Genomic DNA, 18,464 nt, shown 5'->3' on the forward strand with positions numbered 1-18,464 from the left:
AAAGAAATCACGGGAGAACTTCCGGGAAATACCGTCGCTAGGAAATATTCAGATGTACAAGAAGTGAACAATGCCACACAAAAGCGCTTTCCATCCAAGAAGCCTGTAAGTGCTGAGGAGGCAGAGGCTTTCTTCCAGAAAATAAAGATGCCTGATTATGAAGTGGTGGATCAGTTACGCAAGTACCCTGAACAAGTGTCTATGCTATCTTTGTTAAAGAGATCTGCCGAGCATCAAAAGACCCTAGTGAAAACTCTGAATGAGGCGTATGTGCCTGCTGAGACTTCAGTTGAACAGCTTGAAAGAATGGCAGAAAGGTTCTTTGTTGTTAGTCAAATTTCCTTTAGTAAGAACGATTTGCCTCCAGAAGGATCGGCTCACAACAAAGCTTTACATCTGACTGTCAAGTGTGAAGGTTTTTATGTCAAGTGAGTAATGGTGGATGGGGGTTTGGGTGTTGACATTTGTCCACTCTCTACATTGCAGAGAATGGAAATCGGGACTGGAAAGATTCGTCCCAATAACATCTGTGTAAGAGCTTTTGATGGCATTAAGAGGGATACCTTCGGAGAGATAGATCTGGTATTAACCATAGGCCCGGTGGATTTCGAGGTGACCTTCCAAGTGTTGGACATGGATACATCTTACAACTTCCTCCTAGGAAGAACTTGGATCCATGCCACGGGGGCTGTACCTTCCACCCTTCACCAAATGGTAAAGTTCGAGTATGAAGATCAGGAAATTATGGTCTACGGAGAAGACGAGCAGTCTATTTATCGGGACCCATCTATCCCATGTTTGGAGGCTAGGGAGGGAAGTGAACACATTGTTTATCAGGCTTTCAAAGTTGTAGTGGCAGATCAGTACGAAGAGAGGAGCCCTTGCCCCCAACCTTTCCTATCTAATGCTTCGATCATGGTGGAAAAAGAGATGATCAAACATGGTTTCAAGCCGGGAAAAGGATTGGGAAAAGCTCTACAAGGAATATCAGAGCCAATAACCCTACCCACAACAGAAAAGTTTTTCGGGATAGGTTTCCACCCTACCCCAGAAGATGAAGATTGGGCAGATGAGAGGAAAATTGAAGGATGGGCCTTGCCACATCCATTGCCACATCTATATCAGACCTTTGTCAAGCCAAAATACAGCGAGAATGAAGATGGTGAGGCCTTCACGGCCGAAGAAATCAAAGATATATGTGGAGCTATGAGGCAAATGCTTTATGAAACCAACATTGTTCAGCTAGGGGAAGGTACTAGCACCACTGAGGTGCTCTACATGGGACCAGATGGTAAACTTCAAAATTGGAAGGTTACGCCATTCCCGATCAGGCGGGAGTCCGGGTAGACTTGTCCTACCACTTTTCCTGCATCACGCGTTATCCCAGGGTGTGGCTCGGATGTTTGTTCTTTAGGTTTTCTGTCTTTAAATTCCTGAATGTAAACCCTGTTATCTTCCCAATCCCAAGAAATGAAATCAATATTTCATCGTTCATTCTCTTTATTCTTTCTGATTTTTCCTATTTTTCTCTTTTATTTCTTCTTTTCAGTTATAATAATGCGGCTTTAAATAATATGACATGCTTGCGGACTTCACGCCCAGATCCATACACGCTATCTAATTGTGAAATCATGAACCAAGAACCGGAATATGATGAAGAAGAGGCTTTTAGGGAAATAAATCGAGAACTGGAACAATTTGAGAATAAACCTAAGCCGAAATTGAATGATATAGAACCAGTTAATTTGGGAACTTCTGAAGAAATTCGGGAAACAAAAATAAGCATTCACACTGATGAGAAAATGCGGGATGCAATAATTCAACTTCTGTTTGAGTTTAAAGACGTGTTTGCTTGGTCATACGATGATATGCCAGGATTAAGTGTCGATCTAGTGGTGCATAAATTGCCAATTTACCCTGATTGTCCTCCGGTTCAGTAGAAACAAAGAAAGTTTAAGACTGATATCAGCGATAAGATCAAAGAAGAAATCACAAAATAGCTGAAAGCAGGGGTAATCCGGGTGGCCCAGTATACTACGTGGATGGCTAATGTAGTTCCCGTGCCAAAGAAAAAATGGGAAAACCTGGGTGTGTGTGGATTACCGAGATTTGAACAGGGAAAGCCCCAAAGACAATTTCCCTCTGCCCAACATCCACATCCTTGTAGATAACTGCGCCAAACATGAGATACAGTCATTCGTGGATTGTTATGCAGGATATCACCAGGTGTTGATGGACGAAGAAGATGCCGAGAAAATAGCTTTCACTACACCCTGGGGTACCTACTGTTACTGAGTTATGCTGTTTGGTTTGAAGAATGCTGGGGCAACCTATATGAGGGCCATGATTGTCATTTTTCATGATATGATGCATCGGGAGATAGAGGTGTATGTGGATGATGTGATTATCAAGTCTAGAACCCAGGATGACCATGTTCGATACTTGAGGAAATTTTTTGAAAGGTTGCGCAAGTATGATTTGAAGCTGAATCCGGCTAAATGTGCCTTCGGAGTCCCATCAGGCAAACTTATGGGCTTCATAGTCAGCAGGAGAGGTATCGAGTTAGATCTAACAAAGATAAAGGCTATCCGAGATCTACCTCCTCCGAGAACTAAGAAAGACGTGATGAGTTTATTGGGTAGGTTAAATTATATTAGTCGGTTCATTGCTCAACTGAATACCACATGTGAGCCCATATTCAAGCTATTGAAGAAAGACGCAACAATCAAATGGACATCTGAATGTCAAGAGGCTTTTGACAAAGTCAAGGAATATCTGTCGAACCCTCCAGTTTTAGTCCCACCAGAGGCTGGGCGACCTCTCTTCTTGTATATGTCAGTGTTGGAGAATTCTTTTGGTTGTGTCCTCAGGCAACATGATATAACCAACAAGAAAGAGCGAGCAATTTACTATCTGAGTAAGAAGTTCACTAGCTACGAGGCCAAATATACTTTTTTGGAGAGAACGTGTTGTGCCCTGACGTGGGTTGCTCAAAAGTTGAGACATTATCTTCAAGCTCATACTACTTATCTCATAACCAGGTTGGATCCTTTGAAGTACCTATTCCAGAAACCGATGCCCACTGGAAGACTAGCAAAATGGCAAATCTTTCTCACTGAATTTGACATAGTCTACATTACTCGCATGGTGATGAAAGCCCAGGCATTGGCAGATTATTTGGCTGAAAAGTCGGTTGACAAAGAATACCAACCGTTGAGCACATACTTTCTAGATGAAGAGGTAAACACAATAGAAGTAGTCCCTGAGGACACTCATGCTTGGAAAATGTTCTTCGATGGGGCAGTGAACGCCAAAGGGGTAGGGATTGGGGCAATCTTGATCTCACCAACTGGTCAGCATTATCCAGCTACAGCTAGGCTCCGGTTCTTCTGCACGAACAATATTGCTGAATATGAAGCCTGTATCATGGGCATGAATATGGCTATTGACCAAGATGTTGAAGATTTATTGATCATGGAGGATGCAGATTTGATTATCCGGCAAGCCTAGGGAGAGTGGAAAACTCGAGATGTCAAGCTTATTCCTTATCGGCAGGATATGGAAGATATCGGCAAACGATTCAAATCAGTAGAATTCAGGTACATCCCTCGGTACCACAATGAGCTAGTTGATGCACTTGCTACTTTAGCCTCGATGTTGCCTTATCTAGGAAATGCCCACATCGATCCCTTAGAAATCCAAATCAGGGAAAGGCATGGTTACTGTAATGCAATTGAAGCAGGGACAAACGTCCAGCCATGGTACCATGATATTAAGAGGTTTTTGAAAACACAAGAGTACCCCGAACGTGCTACCGGAGATCAAAAAAGGACCATTAGGCGGCATGCGAGTGGTTTCTTTTTGAGTGATGGGGTCTTGTATAAAAAAACCCGAATCTTAATTTATTGAGATGTGTGGATGCTGAGGAAGCTAGAAGAATCATGCAGGAAGTGCATGCAGGAGTGTGTGGACCTCATATGAACGGGTATGTCCTGGCAAAGAAAATACTTCGAGTCAGGTATTATTGGTTAACTATGGAAAAAGATTGCTTCAACTTTGTCCGGAAATGTCATCAGTGTCAGGTGCACGGAGATCTGATTCATGCACCTCCAACAGAATTACATCCCATGTCAGCGCCTTCGCCTTTTGTCGCCTGGGGTATGGATGTCATTGGTCCGATCGAGCCGAAAGCTTCAAATGGGCACAGATTCATATTGGTTGCTATTGATTACTTCACAAAGTGGGTCGAAGCCATCACTCTCAAAACAGTCACTAAGAAAGCTGTAGTGGATTTTGTACACTCGAACCTTATTTGTCGCTTCGGTATTTCTACAACTATTATCACAGACAATGCTGCAAACCTGAACAGTCGTTTGATGGAGGAAGTATGCGAATAGTTCAAAATGACGCATAAAAACTCCACTCCTTATCGGCCCAAGGCCAATGGCGCTGTTGAAGCAGCGAATAAGAACATCAAGAAGATTTTGAGAAAAACAATCCAGAGTTCCAGACAGTGGCATGAACAGTTACCTTTTGCCTTACTGGGATATCGCACTACAGTGCACACATCGGTAGGAGCAACCCCGTATTTGCTGGTTTATGGAACCGAGGCTGTGATACTGGCAGAGGTGGAAATTCCTTCGCTCCAGACAATTGTTGAAGCAGAGATCGAAGATAGTGAATGGGTTAAAACTCGATTGGAACAGTTGACTTTGATTGATGAGAAACGGATGGCCGCAGTTTGTCACGGGCAGTTGTACCAACAAAGAATGGCCCGCGCCTATAACAAGAAAGTACGGCCCAGGAAATTTAAAGTAAGGCAATTGGTATTGAGGCGAATTCTTCCTCATCATCAGGAAGCAAAAGGAAAGTTTGCTCCTAACTGGAAGGGTCCATATATCATTAGAAAAATACTGCCTAGAGGAGCATTATACTTGGGTGACATTGAAGGAAATGATCCCGAAGCAGCTGTGAACGCGGATGTAATAAAAAGGTACTATGTCTAAGCTTGCTTCAGGTGGCGTCTTTGCGTAATTAAGATGACGAAGACTTTTGTTCCCGCTACCCAAAATAAATATTTGCAAACCCATTTGAGTCGGTTATTTTTCTTTGATTACCCTCTTTGGAACCCGGAAGTACAAAAAAGAAAAAGAAAAAAAATATAATACAAAAAAAAATTATTATTTACTTGAACTACGTCTGACTTGATTCCAAAAGGATACATAGGCAGCCTCTCTCTAGGGTTCAGTCACACCAAAACCAAAATTCTCTTTTCCAAAACCCGGTACAAGTCCTTCTAATCAATTGCCAAAGGCGTAGGAACTAAGGAACATCATTGTTGAAAGCCGATGCATCCTAAATTGAGAGAAATAAAATGAGAGAGTCTTATTGGTGAAAAACTTCAGGCACCATAAGGCGACAAGAGTAGAGAAATCGAAAATGAGAGAGTTCGCTTAGTGAAAACTCGCAAAGAGCACTATCAGGCGATGGTGAGAAGAGAAATGAGAGAGGTCGATTAGCGAAAACCCGCAAAGGGCGCTGTCGGCCGAAAAGAGGATATTTCATCACTAAAAGTCCTGGGGAGTTTCCTTGGTTTGGAAACACGGATCAATGGATTCATGAGAAACTAGAAGTTGGTGAGGGTCGGGCATCCAGTCCAAGAAGCATGTCATGTCAGTTTGAAGCCAGCCTGCCCCCCATATAAGTCCTTCTTTTCTCCCGAAAGTGATGCTTCTATTTAAAATTCATTATTCTTTTCTCTGTTTACCTTTCCTTGAATCCCTTTCGGCTTAACTCTGAACTCCGAAACTGTTACAAAGAAAAGGTGGCAGGACCGGCTTCACAGGGCTCCGCCTGGCAAGAGTCGAAGAAAATACCAAACCTCAGTGGTGCGTCAGTCCAATCCCGACGGACCATGGTGGTTGATTTGCTTCCAAAGTAACAAACATTAGAAAAGGCAAAGGTATGGAAAGTAGAATGAGGTGGAAAAACTAGAACCCACACGAGCAAGTCATCATGAAATCCAAAGGTTGAACCCGGTCAATGTGGAAGAGATTCACCCTCAAGGTCAACAAGCAGCAAAGTTCAAAACGGAAATGGGGCCGGGATCAAGCAATAGGAATGAGCAAGGGCCACAAAACCAACCATCGTTTCGACTAACAAATTGTTCTTTGTTGAAAACAGGTCTTGTTCGAAGCAACCATGCAAGAAACAGGTGCAACCCAAAAAGAAATGAAATGTGCAAGTGCCGAAACAGCTTTGTAGCAAGAAAGCGACCAAAAAGGAAGTTTCCTTGACATTCTTTCAGGTATTCTGTTAAAAAGAAGGAAACATATAAAGATGAGAACCAAAGAAAAGAAGAAGAAAAGAGATGAAAATGAAAATCCCAAAAGAAAAACAAATCATGGTAGCATAAGATCCCACTCCTTAAATATCCCGGCCGAAACCGAGGATCTCCCGGCCAAGAAAACCGAGGAGCCTTTTCTATCCAAATCCCGGCCAAAAAACCGAGGGTCTCCCGGCCAAAAACCACGGAGCCTTTTCTACCCAAATCCCGGCCAAAAAACCGAGGGTCTCCAGGCCAAAAATCGCGGAGCCCTTTTCTACCCAAATCCCGGCCAAAAACTGAGGATCTCCCGGCCAAAAACCGTAGAGCTTTTTCTATCCAAATCCCGGCCAAAAACTGAGGATCTCCCGGCCAAAAACCTTAGATCGTTTTCTATCCAAATCCCGGCTAAAGAACTGAGGATCTCCCGGCCAAAAACCGCAGAGTTTTTTCTATCCAAATCCCGGCCAAAAACCGAGGATCTCCCGGACAAAAACTGCGGAGCTTTTTCTATCCAAATCCCGGTCAAAAATCTGAGGATCTCCCGGCCAAAAAACCGTGGAGCTTCTCCTATCCAAATCCCGGCCAAAAACCGAGGATTCCATTCGCAAAGGTGCATAATCTTAATTTGACTGTTTAGACATGTGTCACAAGTAACTCACGAAATTTTCCTAGTGAAAACCGGGGCAGAAAATTTCGTTCGTTTTGTTTCAATATCTTAAGTAGGTTTGACCCCAAGGTACAGGGCTCGAGATGGCCTATGGAATGAGCCTCGACCATAGTAAAGGAAAGAAGAAAAAGAACAAAAGAAATGAATTCAAATGTGAACCAAATAAAGGTGCGGACTGCTCAAAATCTGATCGAAGTCACACTACCAATCCTATTTTGACTCAATGCTGTAGAAAGAAACAAACACCTACAACTTGCGAGCATCAAGATTCAGGTCGAAGTCCACAACAAATCAGCTAAGACTCAAGATCAAGTTCCAAGAGAATTATATAGATAGGAATCTTGTAACTCATAGTTGATGGGCATAGCTAGCTTAGCTTTGATTTTCCTTTTTGGTGTAATAAGGAGATCAGCAAGCAGTAGCAGCAACAACAGCAGTGAGATCACAGCTCCTGGTAGTCCCAGCTACCAACACTCCAGAACTACACTGACCTGATTCCTTTATAGCTAAGGATATGTAGACAACCTTTGAAGCAGGGTTCGGTCAGACGGTTTTTCAAAATGCTTCTCAAGGAGTGCTAATCGGGCAAAAATCTCATAGTTGCTCAGTTATCTTTGCCCGAAAACCCTTCGTGTCTCCGAGCAAAGAGGGGCAGCTGTGAGCACGTGATTTTTGCCACGTTTAAATGACTCCTATAAATTCCTTAGAATTAGAATTTTTCTTTATTACTTGAATTTTTAGGAATTAATTGTTTGATTTTTATGTCTTGTTTGGAATTTTGTGTGCATTCCGGGTGACATAATTCATAAAAATACAAAATAATGTGCTTTTTAATGTTACAAAGAATAAAGAAAATACCAAGAATGATTCCTTGCACTAGGATTAACTATAGTTAATTTTTAACTCAAGTAAAGGGTTTGTTTGAGTCAGTAATTTCAGGTGGCAAATAAGGGTAGTTTGGGCATGGGAAAGGGCTATTTTGTTAAGAATAGTAATTTCAAAACCAAAATAAGGGTAGTATAGGTGTTCTATAGGTAGAAGAACACCCTAGGGCCTTCTAGAAGGGGGCCTTAGTGTAAGTTTCTGCACTCTTAATGCAGTAACTTGGGTAACAAGTCAAAACTTCAGGATTAATATGCTAATTTCTGAAATATAAAAGGGGGGAAATTGAGTAAAACACTCCAGAACATTCTGCCCCATTTCTTGCCTATGAAAGGCAACCCCAATACCTTCATTGAGGGGGCTGGACTCCCTGAAAAGATTCCAGAAGTTTCAACCATCAAAAGTCCCTCTAAATAGCTCTTTCTTTCTAATTTCCAGATCTAAGTTTGATATTCAAAGTCCAAAACAAAAACATCAGAAAACAGACACAAAAAAAATGAATAGATTTAGGTCTGCTTGAGTTGATTTTCTGGTCAAGTTTACCTTGGTGAAGTTTCCAAAGCATTTAAGTTCAGTTTTGAAGGCATTTGGGTGATTTTCGAGTCATTGTGCTGTTATCCGAGTTATTTGGTTCATTTGCTATTGCTGTTGGTTTTCTGTCGAAATTTTCTGGTTGGTTGGTTTTGAATCATTCCTATATTGGCTGGTTGTTGTTGTGGTATTTGCTGTTGCTGTTTCGAATTACTGTTGATCTGCTGATACTTCTGCTCTTCTTATATCTCACATCACAGGTACATGTCCTAAAGCTCGAATCTATGGAAATGAAGTGTTATTTGAAGTGAATCTCTGAATTTCCCCCATTTGCTCAACTCTAATGTATAAAATAGTAGTTTCTTCGTTATTTCATGTCATGTACTAGACTGATTTGGACTGTTAAATAACATATTGTTAAACTAATTAGATATATTCGCGGTGTCTTAGCAATTTAGTTTGGATTCAGCTGGTTGCTAATGTAATGCAGAATTTTAGTGGGCTCCAATGGGTACATAACTGAACTGTGTGACTATGACTACTCTGATTCATGAGAGTTCGAACATGCAATTGTTTCCAGTGGTGTGTTTAGCAGGTTAGTTCAGTAGTGCAATTATTAGATCGTGAGTCACTAGTGAACGAAATGGTTTTGCAATTCATATGGTAAAATCCAATAATCCAGTTCGCCTGATATCGTTAATTTACATTAGTTTGAGAATGATTAGTTTGATGCAATAATACTATTTCAAACCCATGTTTCTATTTTGATTTTCAACTTCAGTAGGATATCCATCAATGGATGAAGGATTAAGATGATATGAGAATGAACTGAAATTTAAACAGATAGTGTCGAATTAATTAGAGGTTCGATTGATCCCCATTTGTTACGAATGTAGAGCCCACTCCTGAAAGTTTTAGAATAGTTTTAGTGGGCAGAGGTTTGAGCAAATCAGTGGCTTGCTGGCCCTTGAGGTTCGATATGCTGATCATCCCAATACAGCCAGATGCATTTTTCATTTGGGCTGATCTCAAACCCAATTCCTATGTTTATTAAGAACTTTGTCCGATGCATACATATTACATGGTGTGGACTCTTTGGGCCCAAATGTGAAACGACGACTGGTTTGGTCATATTTAAATTAAAGCCCGAGTTTTATAATGATAATTAATTAGGTCTTCTTCTTTTATTATTAGGGACAAATAAAAAATAGAAAAATCGTAGTATACTTTAGGATTGACTTTTAGATAGTAAAATGAGATGAGCCTTGCCAAATAAAAATGCAAACTGCGGGGCCCTCAATAACATTGTATTAAAATACTTAGATTCTGAGATGGGCCTTTTAGCGAATTTCACGGTTTTTCCCCAAAAATAATAATGCGTTAAACTCTTTAGGCGCGATTTTAATAAAATTATCTTCCTAAAATTTGGGTGAACATTTATATGACCCGAATCCAAATCTCAACGAAGTCGAAATGTGTTAACAACCATGGACGCGTTGATGTGACGTGGTTCGAGATGCATTTTCACGACGTTGCAATTCTTTTAAAATAACGATAAAGGCGGTTTAAAGTAAAGAGGCACATAAGTTACAACATGTACTAAAATCAGATTTTAGCCATTTATAATAGTTTAAGCGACCGTGTTAGAACCACGGGATCCGGGGGTGCCTAACACCTTCCCTCGGATCAACAGAATTCCTTACTTAGAATTTCTAGTTCGCAGACTCCAATTGGGAAGTCGAAAATTTTCCTCGGTTCGGGATTCAAGATAAACCGGTGACTTGGGACACCAAAAGCCAAACCTATCCCTAGTGGCGACTCTAAATAAATAATCTCGATCCAAATAATGTCACTTTAAATGGAAAAACTCCCTTATACATTATCCCTCGGGGTAAGTGTGTAAAAAGGAGGTGTGACACCAATGATATTTGGGTAAGAGTTCTTGTTCTTCTAAGGGGAAGGTATTAGACACTCCCTAGAATCTACCTGAGGTAGCTCCATATGACTTAGGCTAGGTTTAGGGAGTTAAATGTCTATATTCTACTTAGTTAGTGCTTAAAAGTGTATAGCTTATTCTATATCTTGTTTAAAGCTTATCACTTGAAAAATAATGTATGTACTTTAAAAAAAAGGCATAGGCTTCATTCGTAAAAGCCTTTAAAAATGTCTACATAATTGAAAGAATTTTGGAAGTGTACCCATAGTGTTTATATTTGTAAACTTTGTGAAATGTGGCTAGGTTTAAAATTCTTTATCTTTGAAATAGAATGGCTATTTGTACAACTCTAATAAAGTAAAGGCTATTAGATAAGTAGGCTTTATGTATACCTTAAAGATTGATTTAAATTTTGTATTCAAGTTTAGAAGAAAGATCATTTGAAGTATTCCTTGGTTGCTACTGGCTTTCATTTTCTTTGTAAAAACTGTCTTGAAAATAATTATCTTGATTCTGGACTTTTAAAGTTGGGGAGTTGCATGCTTCTCAAATATGTCTTAAACTTCAAAGAATTCCATGAAAACGATTAGTATGAATGAAGATGAAAATTGTATAGTAGAAGAAAGTGATTAAGCATATTGAAGTTATTTAACTAATGTAGGAATAATGATTCTCTTTTTAATTACCTATGGTCTTTAGCTTGCCTAGGTTTCTAAAAGGATTAAAGAATTGTCATGACCCGAAATTTCCACCTTCGGGACCGTGATGGCGCATAACATTTTACTTGCTAGGCAAGCCAACGTTAGAGGATCTTTAAGCCAATTTTAATCAATTCGAATAAGTAAAACCAGTTAAACGGAAATGAAACCAATACGGAATGCGGAATGACATAAAAACCAATAATGTCTAAGTACAACCCGGATCTGATGTTACAAGTATACGAGCTTATAGAGTTTCTACAAATAGGGTTTGAAATAAGTACAACTGCCTTGAATGAAAGAACACTAAATAGGGGGAAAGTGGAAGGGGACTTCAAGGTCTTTAGACGCTAGCAGATCTATCTCGAGTCTCCAAATGCTAATCCGAGCTGAAACACCTCACGGACAGCTGGGACCAGTACCAAAATCTGCACAAGAAGTGCAAAGTGTAGTATGAGTACAACCGACCTAATGCACGTCGTAAGTGTCGAGCCTGACCTCGACGATGTAGTGGCGAGGCTATGACAGGATACCAACGTAAATAAACATGTGCAGATAACAATATACATATAACATAACAACAAATAAGGCTAAACATATAATATTGGGAGGGGACATGCCAAGGGGTGCAAAAAAATAGTAACTACAACAGAGAATGATAACAAGAAATAGTCAATAAGACTTCAACCGGTAAAACGAATAAACATAATGAATAAAACTACACAGAATCACCCTTCGTGCTTTTACTCTCAACCTCACTATAAAAAAATAACAACGACACGATATTACCCTTCGTGCTTTTACTCTCAATTTCATCATGAAACAATAGATATGACACATCATCACCCTTCGTGCATTAACTCTCAAATATTGCATGGCATTACCCTTCGTGCATTAACTCTCAAATACTGCATGGCATCACCCTTCGTGCATTAACACTCAAATACAGAACGGCATTACCCTTCGTGCATTAACACTCAAATACGGCACGCCATCACCCTTCGTGCATTAACACTCAAATACGGCATGACATCAACCTTCGTACATTAACACTCTCTCTTACCATGTAACAATGAACATATAACAATAAGGAGATAGAATAAAAAAGGACAAACTATACATCAACAATGGTTCTACAATACCAACCTCAACCTCAGAAACAATACTCAATTATCACAGATAGCCCATAAATGCGAAAAGAGTGATCAATTTAGTAATTAACTTGTCTAAGCATGGATATCATGATCAAAGAAAGCAATAACTTACAAGAAAAAAGTCTCACTGGCATGCTTTAACCCAACAACAATGCATATGCACTCGTCACTTCACATATACATTGTACCCCACATTTAAATAAGTAACAAATAGGAAAACAAGTCCTAATCCCTCAAGTCAAGGTTAACCACGACACTTACCTTGCTCCAAGGATCAACTCAAAGCTCAACCACGACTTTGACTTTAAACAATCCTCCGAACCAACCAAATCTAGCAAATTATTACTAAATGATTCAAAATAAGCCTTAGGAACTACCCACAAATGAAAAAGCTTCAACTTAGGTCATTATTGAAAACATCAACTCCCGGGCCGCTTGGTACAAACCTGAAATTCAGAGCAAAACCTGATTACCCATTCACCCCCGAGCCCTGTAATGTAATTTATTTCGAAATCTGACCTCAATTTGAGGTCTAAATTCAAATTTTACAAAAATCCTTAATTCTACCTGAACCCCCAATTTCCACAATTAAAATCCTAGATTTTAAGTTGAAATCTTATGAAATATAATAGAAGATTGAAAGAAAATAGGTTAGAATCACTTACCAATGAATTGGGGAAGAAGGGTTCTTGGAAAAATTGCCTCTAGCGTTTCTAGGTTTGAAAATTTGAGAAAATGAACCAAAATCATATTTTTCCCATCTTAAGTTCAGACACAAATGTCGCAATTGTGAGCTGGGGTTCGCAATTGCGAACCCTGCAAATGCGAGAAATCCTTCACAATTGTGAAGGTCTCACATTCCTGTTGTCATCGTAATTGCAATAGTTTGTTCGCAATTGCGAACATGAAATCCTCGCATTTGTGATTATTTGATCGCAAATGCGAACACTGTCCTCCCAGCCCCATTTCGCAATCACGAAGAACTTTGTCGCAAATGCGAACCTGACAAGGCTGCTGCCATATCGCAAATGCGAGGTCTAAGGCCTGCACCAGAAACTGAAGAACATCATAATTATTTTCTAAGTCCAAACCACTCCGGTGGCCTATCTGAAACTCACCCGAGCCCTCGGAGCTCCAAACCAAACATGCATACAATTCCAAAAACATCATATGAACTTGCTCGCATGATCACCAAAATAACACCTAGAACTATGAATCGGACACCAAATTAAATAAATTTTTCAAGAAAACCTTAGAATTGCTATTTTAACAATTGGACATCCGAATCATGTCAAACTAACTCAATTTTTCACAAATTTGTCAGACAAGTCATAAATATAGTAATGGACCTACACCGGGTGCCAGAACCAAAATATGGACCCGATATCAACAAAGTCAAATATTGGTCAAACCTTCAAAATCATTAAGCCTTTTAACTTTTAAATTTCGACAATAAGTGATAACTCGAGCTAGGGACCTCCGAATGCAATTCCAGGCATACGCCCAAGTCCCAAATCATGATACGGACCCACCGGGACCGTCAAAACACGGATCCGGATCCATTTTCTCAAAACATTGATCGAACTCAACTCAAATGGATTTTTAAGGCAAAATTTCATATTTATCAATTTTTAACATAAAAGCCTTCCAGAGAAACACTCGAACTATGCACGCAAATCGAGGAAGGCTTAAAGAAGCTAGTAGAGGCTTCGAAATATATATTTAAGATTTAAAATTCTAGATGACCTATCGGGTCATCACATTCTCCACCTCTAAAACAATAGTTTGTCCTCGAACGGACATAGAAAAATACCTGTACTGGTGAAAAGATTTGGATATCTGCTCCGTATGTCCGACTCGCACTCCCAAGTAACTGCCTCGATGGGCTAACCTCTCCACTGCACTCGAACTGAAGGATAACTCTTTGACCTCAACTGACAAACCTGCTGGGCTAGAATAGCCACCTCATAAGCCAAATTCTTATCCAACTGGACTGAACTGAAATCTAACACATGGGACGGATCATCGTTATACTTTCGGAGCATGGAAACATTTGAACACCCGATAGACTGCCGACAAACTAGGTGGCAATGCGAGCTTGTAAGCCACCTCACCCACTCTTAGAAGAATTACAAAAGGTCTTATATACCTAGGGCTCAACTTGCCTTTCTTTCTGAACCTCATCGCACCCTTCATGGTTGAAACCTGGAGCAATACACTCTCTCCAACCTTGAATGCAACATCACGAACTCTACAGTCGGCATAACTCTTCTACCTGGACTAAGCTGTGGGAAGTCGATCCTGAATAGTCTTGACCTTATCCAAGGCATCCTGTACCAAATCTGTACCCAACGACCGAGCCTCCCCCGGCTCGAACCATCCAATTGGCGATCGGCATCGCCTCCCGTATAATGCCTTATAGGGAGCCATCTAAATGCTCGACTAGTAGCTGTTGTTGTAGGCAAACTCCGCAAGTGGCAAGAACTAATCCCATGAACCCCCGAAATCTATAACACAAGTGCGGAGCATCTCCTCCAATTCTGAATAGTGCGCTCGGACTGTCCGTCTATCTGCGGATGAAATATTGTGCTCAACTCAACCTACGTGCCTAACTCACACTGTACTGCCCTCTAGAAGTGCAAGGTAAATTGCGTACCTCGATCAAAAATGATAGACACAAGCACACCGTGAAAAGGACGATCTCGCAGATGTAAATCTCAGCCAACCGCCATGAAGAATAGGTAACTACCATAGGAATGAAATGTGCTGACTTGGTCAGTCTGTCCATAATAACCCATACCACATCGAACTTCCTCCAAGTTCGTGGGAGCCCAACAACAAAATCCATAATGATACGCTCCCACTTTCACTCAGGAATCTCTCACTTCTGAAGCAAACCACCAAGCCTCTTATGCTCATATTTGCTGACAATTTAGACACCAAGCTATATATGCAACTATATCCTTCTTCATCATTCTCCACCAATAATGTTGCCGCAAGTCCTGATATATCTTGGAGGCACCCGGATGAATAGAATATGGGGAACTGTGGGCCTTCTCAAGAATCAACTCACGAAGTCCATCTACATTGGGCACACAAACACGACCCTGCATCCTCAAAACTCCATTATCACCAATAGTAACCTGCTTGGCACTACCGTGTCGCACTGTGTCCCTAAAGACAATCAAATGAGGATCATCATACTGCCGCTCCTGATGCGCTCATACAAGGAAGACCGAGTGACTATGCAAGCTATAACACGACTGGGCTCTGAAATATCCAACCTCACGAACTGATTGGCCAAAACCTGAATATCTGATGCAAGTAGTTTCTCACCGACTGGAATGTATGCAAGGCTACCTGTACTCACTGCTTTTCTACTCAAGGTATCGGCCACTACATTAGCCTTCTGGGGATGATACAAGATGGTGATATCATAGTCTTTCAATAGCTCCAACCACCTCATCTGCCTCATATTGAGATCCTTTTGTTTGAACAAATATTGCAAGCTCTGATGATCCGTGAATACCTCACACGACACACTATAAAGATAGTGCCTCCAAATCTTCAGTGCAAGAAAAATGGCTGTCAACTCTAAGTCATGAATAGGGTAATTCTTCTCATAAACCTTTAATTGCCGCGATGCATATGCAATCACCCTGCCATCCTGCATCAATACTGCACCAAGCCCAATACGAGATACGTCACAATACACCGTGTAAGATCCTGAACCTGTGGGCAACACCAACATTGTCGTCATAGTCAAAGCAGTCTTGAGCTTTTGAAATCTTACCTCACACTCATCTGACCATCTGAACGGGGTACCCTTTTGGGTCAACCTAGTCAATGGGGCTACTATAGATGAAAACCCCTCCACAAACCAATGGTAATAACCTGCCAAACCCAAGAAACTCCAGATCTCCGTAGCGGAAGTGGGTCTAGGCCAGTTCTAAATTGCCTCAATATTCTTAGGGTCCACCTGAATGCCCTCTACCGATACTACGTGCCCCAAGAAAGTGAATGAGTCCAACCAAAACTCGCACTTTGAAAACTTAGCATATAACTAGTTGTCTCTCAAAGTCTAAAGTACAATCCAAAGATGTTGCTCATGCTCCTCTCGGTTACGGGAGTAGATCAAGATATCAACAATAAATACAATCATAAAGGAATCCAAATACGGTTTGAAAACTCGGTTCATCAAATCCATAATTGTTGTTAGGGTATTTGTCAGCCCAAATGACATCACTAGGAACTCATAATGCCCATACCGAGTCTGAAAAGCTGTCTTAGGGAATCCTCAATTGATGGTAGCAAGACCTCAAATCAATCTTCGAAAACACCTTGGCACCCTGAAGCTGATCAAATAAGTCATCAATCCTCGACAATGGATACTTGTTCTTGATGGTGACTTTGTTCAACTGCTGGTAATCTATGCCCATCCTCATCGATCCATCTCTTTTCTTCACGAACAACACAGGTGCACCCCAGGGCGAGTCACAAGGTCTAATAAAGCCCTTATCAAGCAAATCTTGTAACTGCTCCTTCAATTCTTTTAACTCTGGCGAGGCCATATGGTATGGCAAAATAGAAATGGGCTGAGTGCCTGTAGCCAAATCAATACAGAAGTCAATATCTTTGTCGGGTGGTATCCCCGGTAGATCTATAAAAAACACCTCTAGAAACTCACAAACAACTGGTACTGAATCCATGAAAGGAACCTCCGTACTAGAATCGCTGACATAAGCCAAATAAGCTAGACACCCCTTCTCGACCATATGCCAAGCCTTCACATAAGAGATAACCCTGCTGGTATAATGGACAGAAGTCCCTCTCCACCCTAATCAAGGTAACCCTAGCAAGGCTAAGGTCACCGTCTTTGCATGACAATCCAATACAGCATGATAATGTGACATCCAATCCATACCTAAGATAACGTCAAAATCTACCATATCGAAAACTAGGAGATCTATTCTAGTCTCAAGACTCCCAATGGTAACCACACACGAATGATAGACATGATCTACAATAATAGAATATCCCACAAGTGTGGACATATACATAGGATCACTCAAAGAATCACGAGGCACAACCAAATAGGAAGAAAAATATGATGACACGTAGGAATAAGTAGAGCCTAGATCAAATAGAACTAAAGTATCTCTATGGCAAATTGGAACAATACCTGTGATAACAGCAATAGATGACTCAGCCTTAGACCTGGCTGGGAAGGCATAACATCGGAGCTGGGCCCCACCACTCTGAACTACATCTCTAGGACGGGCCCTAGCTAGATGACCTCCACCTCTAGCAGCCTGACCTCCACCTCTAATGACCTGACCTCCACCTCTAGCTGCCTGACCCCTACCTCTAGCTGGCTGAGCGGGCGGTGAAGCACCCGGTACCGGGACCATGGCACGAGAACTTTGATGTTGTGAGCTGCCCGGTACCCGAGGGCATAATCTAGCAATGTTCCTCGGATCACCACAAGTATAAGAAGACCTCGACTGTTGTGAATGCTGACCCTGAAACTGACCCTGTCGACCTGAGTAACCACCCTGAAAACTCTAGATCGAAGGTGCACTAATAGGAGCTGGTGGTGCACTGTAGACTAGATGGTCGGAATGAGACATATGAGGGTCGCGACCACCTGAAGCACTGTGGGATTCCTGAAGTGCTGAATAAAATGGTCTGGGAGGATGGCCTCTACCAAAAGTACCCCTACCTACAGACGAGGAACCACTGAAATTACCAGAATGATGAGGCCTCTTATCAAACCCCTACCCTCTTCCTGTGCAAGAACCATCTCGATCCGCCTGGAAACATTAGTAGCCATTTGAAAATAAATCTCACCCCCAGTCTCCTTGGCCATCTGTAGCTTGATAGGGTGAGTGATTCCCTCAATAAACCTCCTCACTCTCTCTCTCTATCTCTCTCTCTCTCTCTCTCTCTCTCTATCTCTCTCTCTCTCTCTCGGTAGCAAGCAGAAGAATAACATGATGAGCTAGATCCACAAAAAGGGTCTCGTACTGAGTAACAATCATACTGCCCTGCTGGAGACGCTCAAACTGCCTGCGGTAATCCTCTCTTAGTGTGGTAGGGAGGAACTTCTCTAGAAATAGTTGAGAGAATTGGTCCCAAGTAAGAGCAAGCGACCCAGCTGGTCTGGTCGATACAAAATCCTTCCATCATTTCTTGGCGGGACCCGTCATCTGAAACACAACAAAATTGACTCCATTGGTCTCAACTATCCCCATGTTCCACAGCACCT

The 18,464-nt window shown here is 41.3% G+C and overlaps 1 protein-coding gene across 1 annotated transcript; it reads left to right on the forward strand.

The window, feature by feature from the left end:
- The first annotated feature begins 435 nt into the window (after positions 1-435).
- On the forward strand, positions 436-3,510 carry LOC142166018 (uncharacterized). Its single transcript, XM_075224419.1, has 4 exons — positions 436-1,291; positions 2,522-2,924; positions 3,042-3,240; positions 3,358-3,510. The coding sequence occupies exons 1-4, from the start codon at positions 436-438 to the stop codon at positions 3,508-3,510; spliced, it is 1,611 nt and encodes a 536-aa protein (XP_075080520.1).
- Positions 3,511-18,464: the final 14,954 nt, after the last annotated feature.

Source organism: Nicotiana tabacum, chromosome 11, assembly GCF_000715075.1.
Source record: "Nicotiana tabacum cultivar K326 chromosome 11, ASM71507v2, whole genome shotgun sequence".
In the NCBI taxonomy this organism is placed as follows: domain Eukaryota; kingdom Viridiplantae; phylum Streptophyta; class Magnoliopsida; order Solanales; family Solanaceae; genus Nicotiana; species Nicotiana tabacum.

Coding starts and splice junctions, on each gene's coding strand:
- LOC142166018 (XM_075224419.1), top strand. CDS start 436: ATGGTGGATGGGGGTTTGGGTGTTGACATTTGTCCACTCTCTACATTG. Junction 2,925..3,041: donor ATTTACTATCTGAGTAAGAA/GTTCACTAGCTA, acceptor TCTCATAACCAG/GTTGGATCCTTTGAAGTACC. Junction 3,241..3,357: donor CATACTTTCTAGATGAAGAG/GTAAACACAATA, acceptor CCAACTGGTCAG/CATTATCCAGCTACAGCTAG.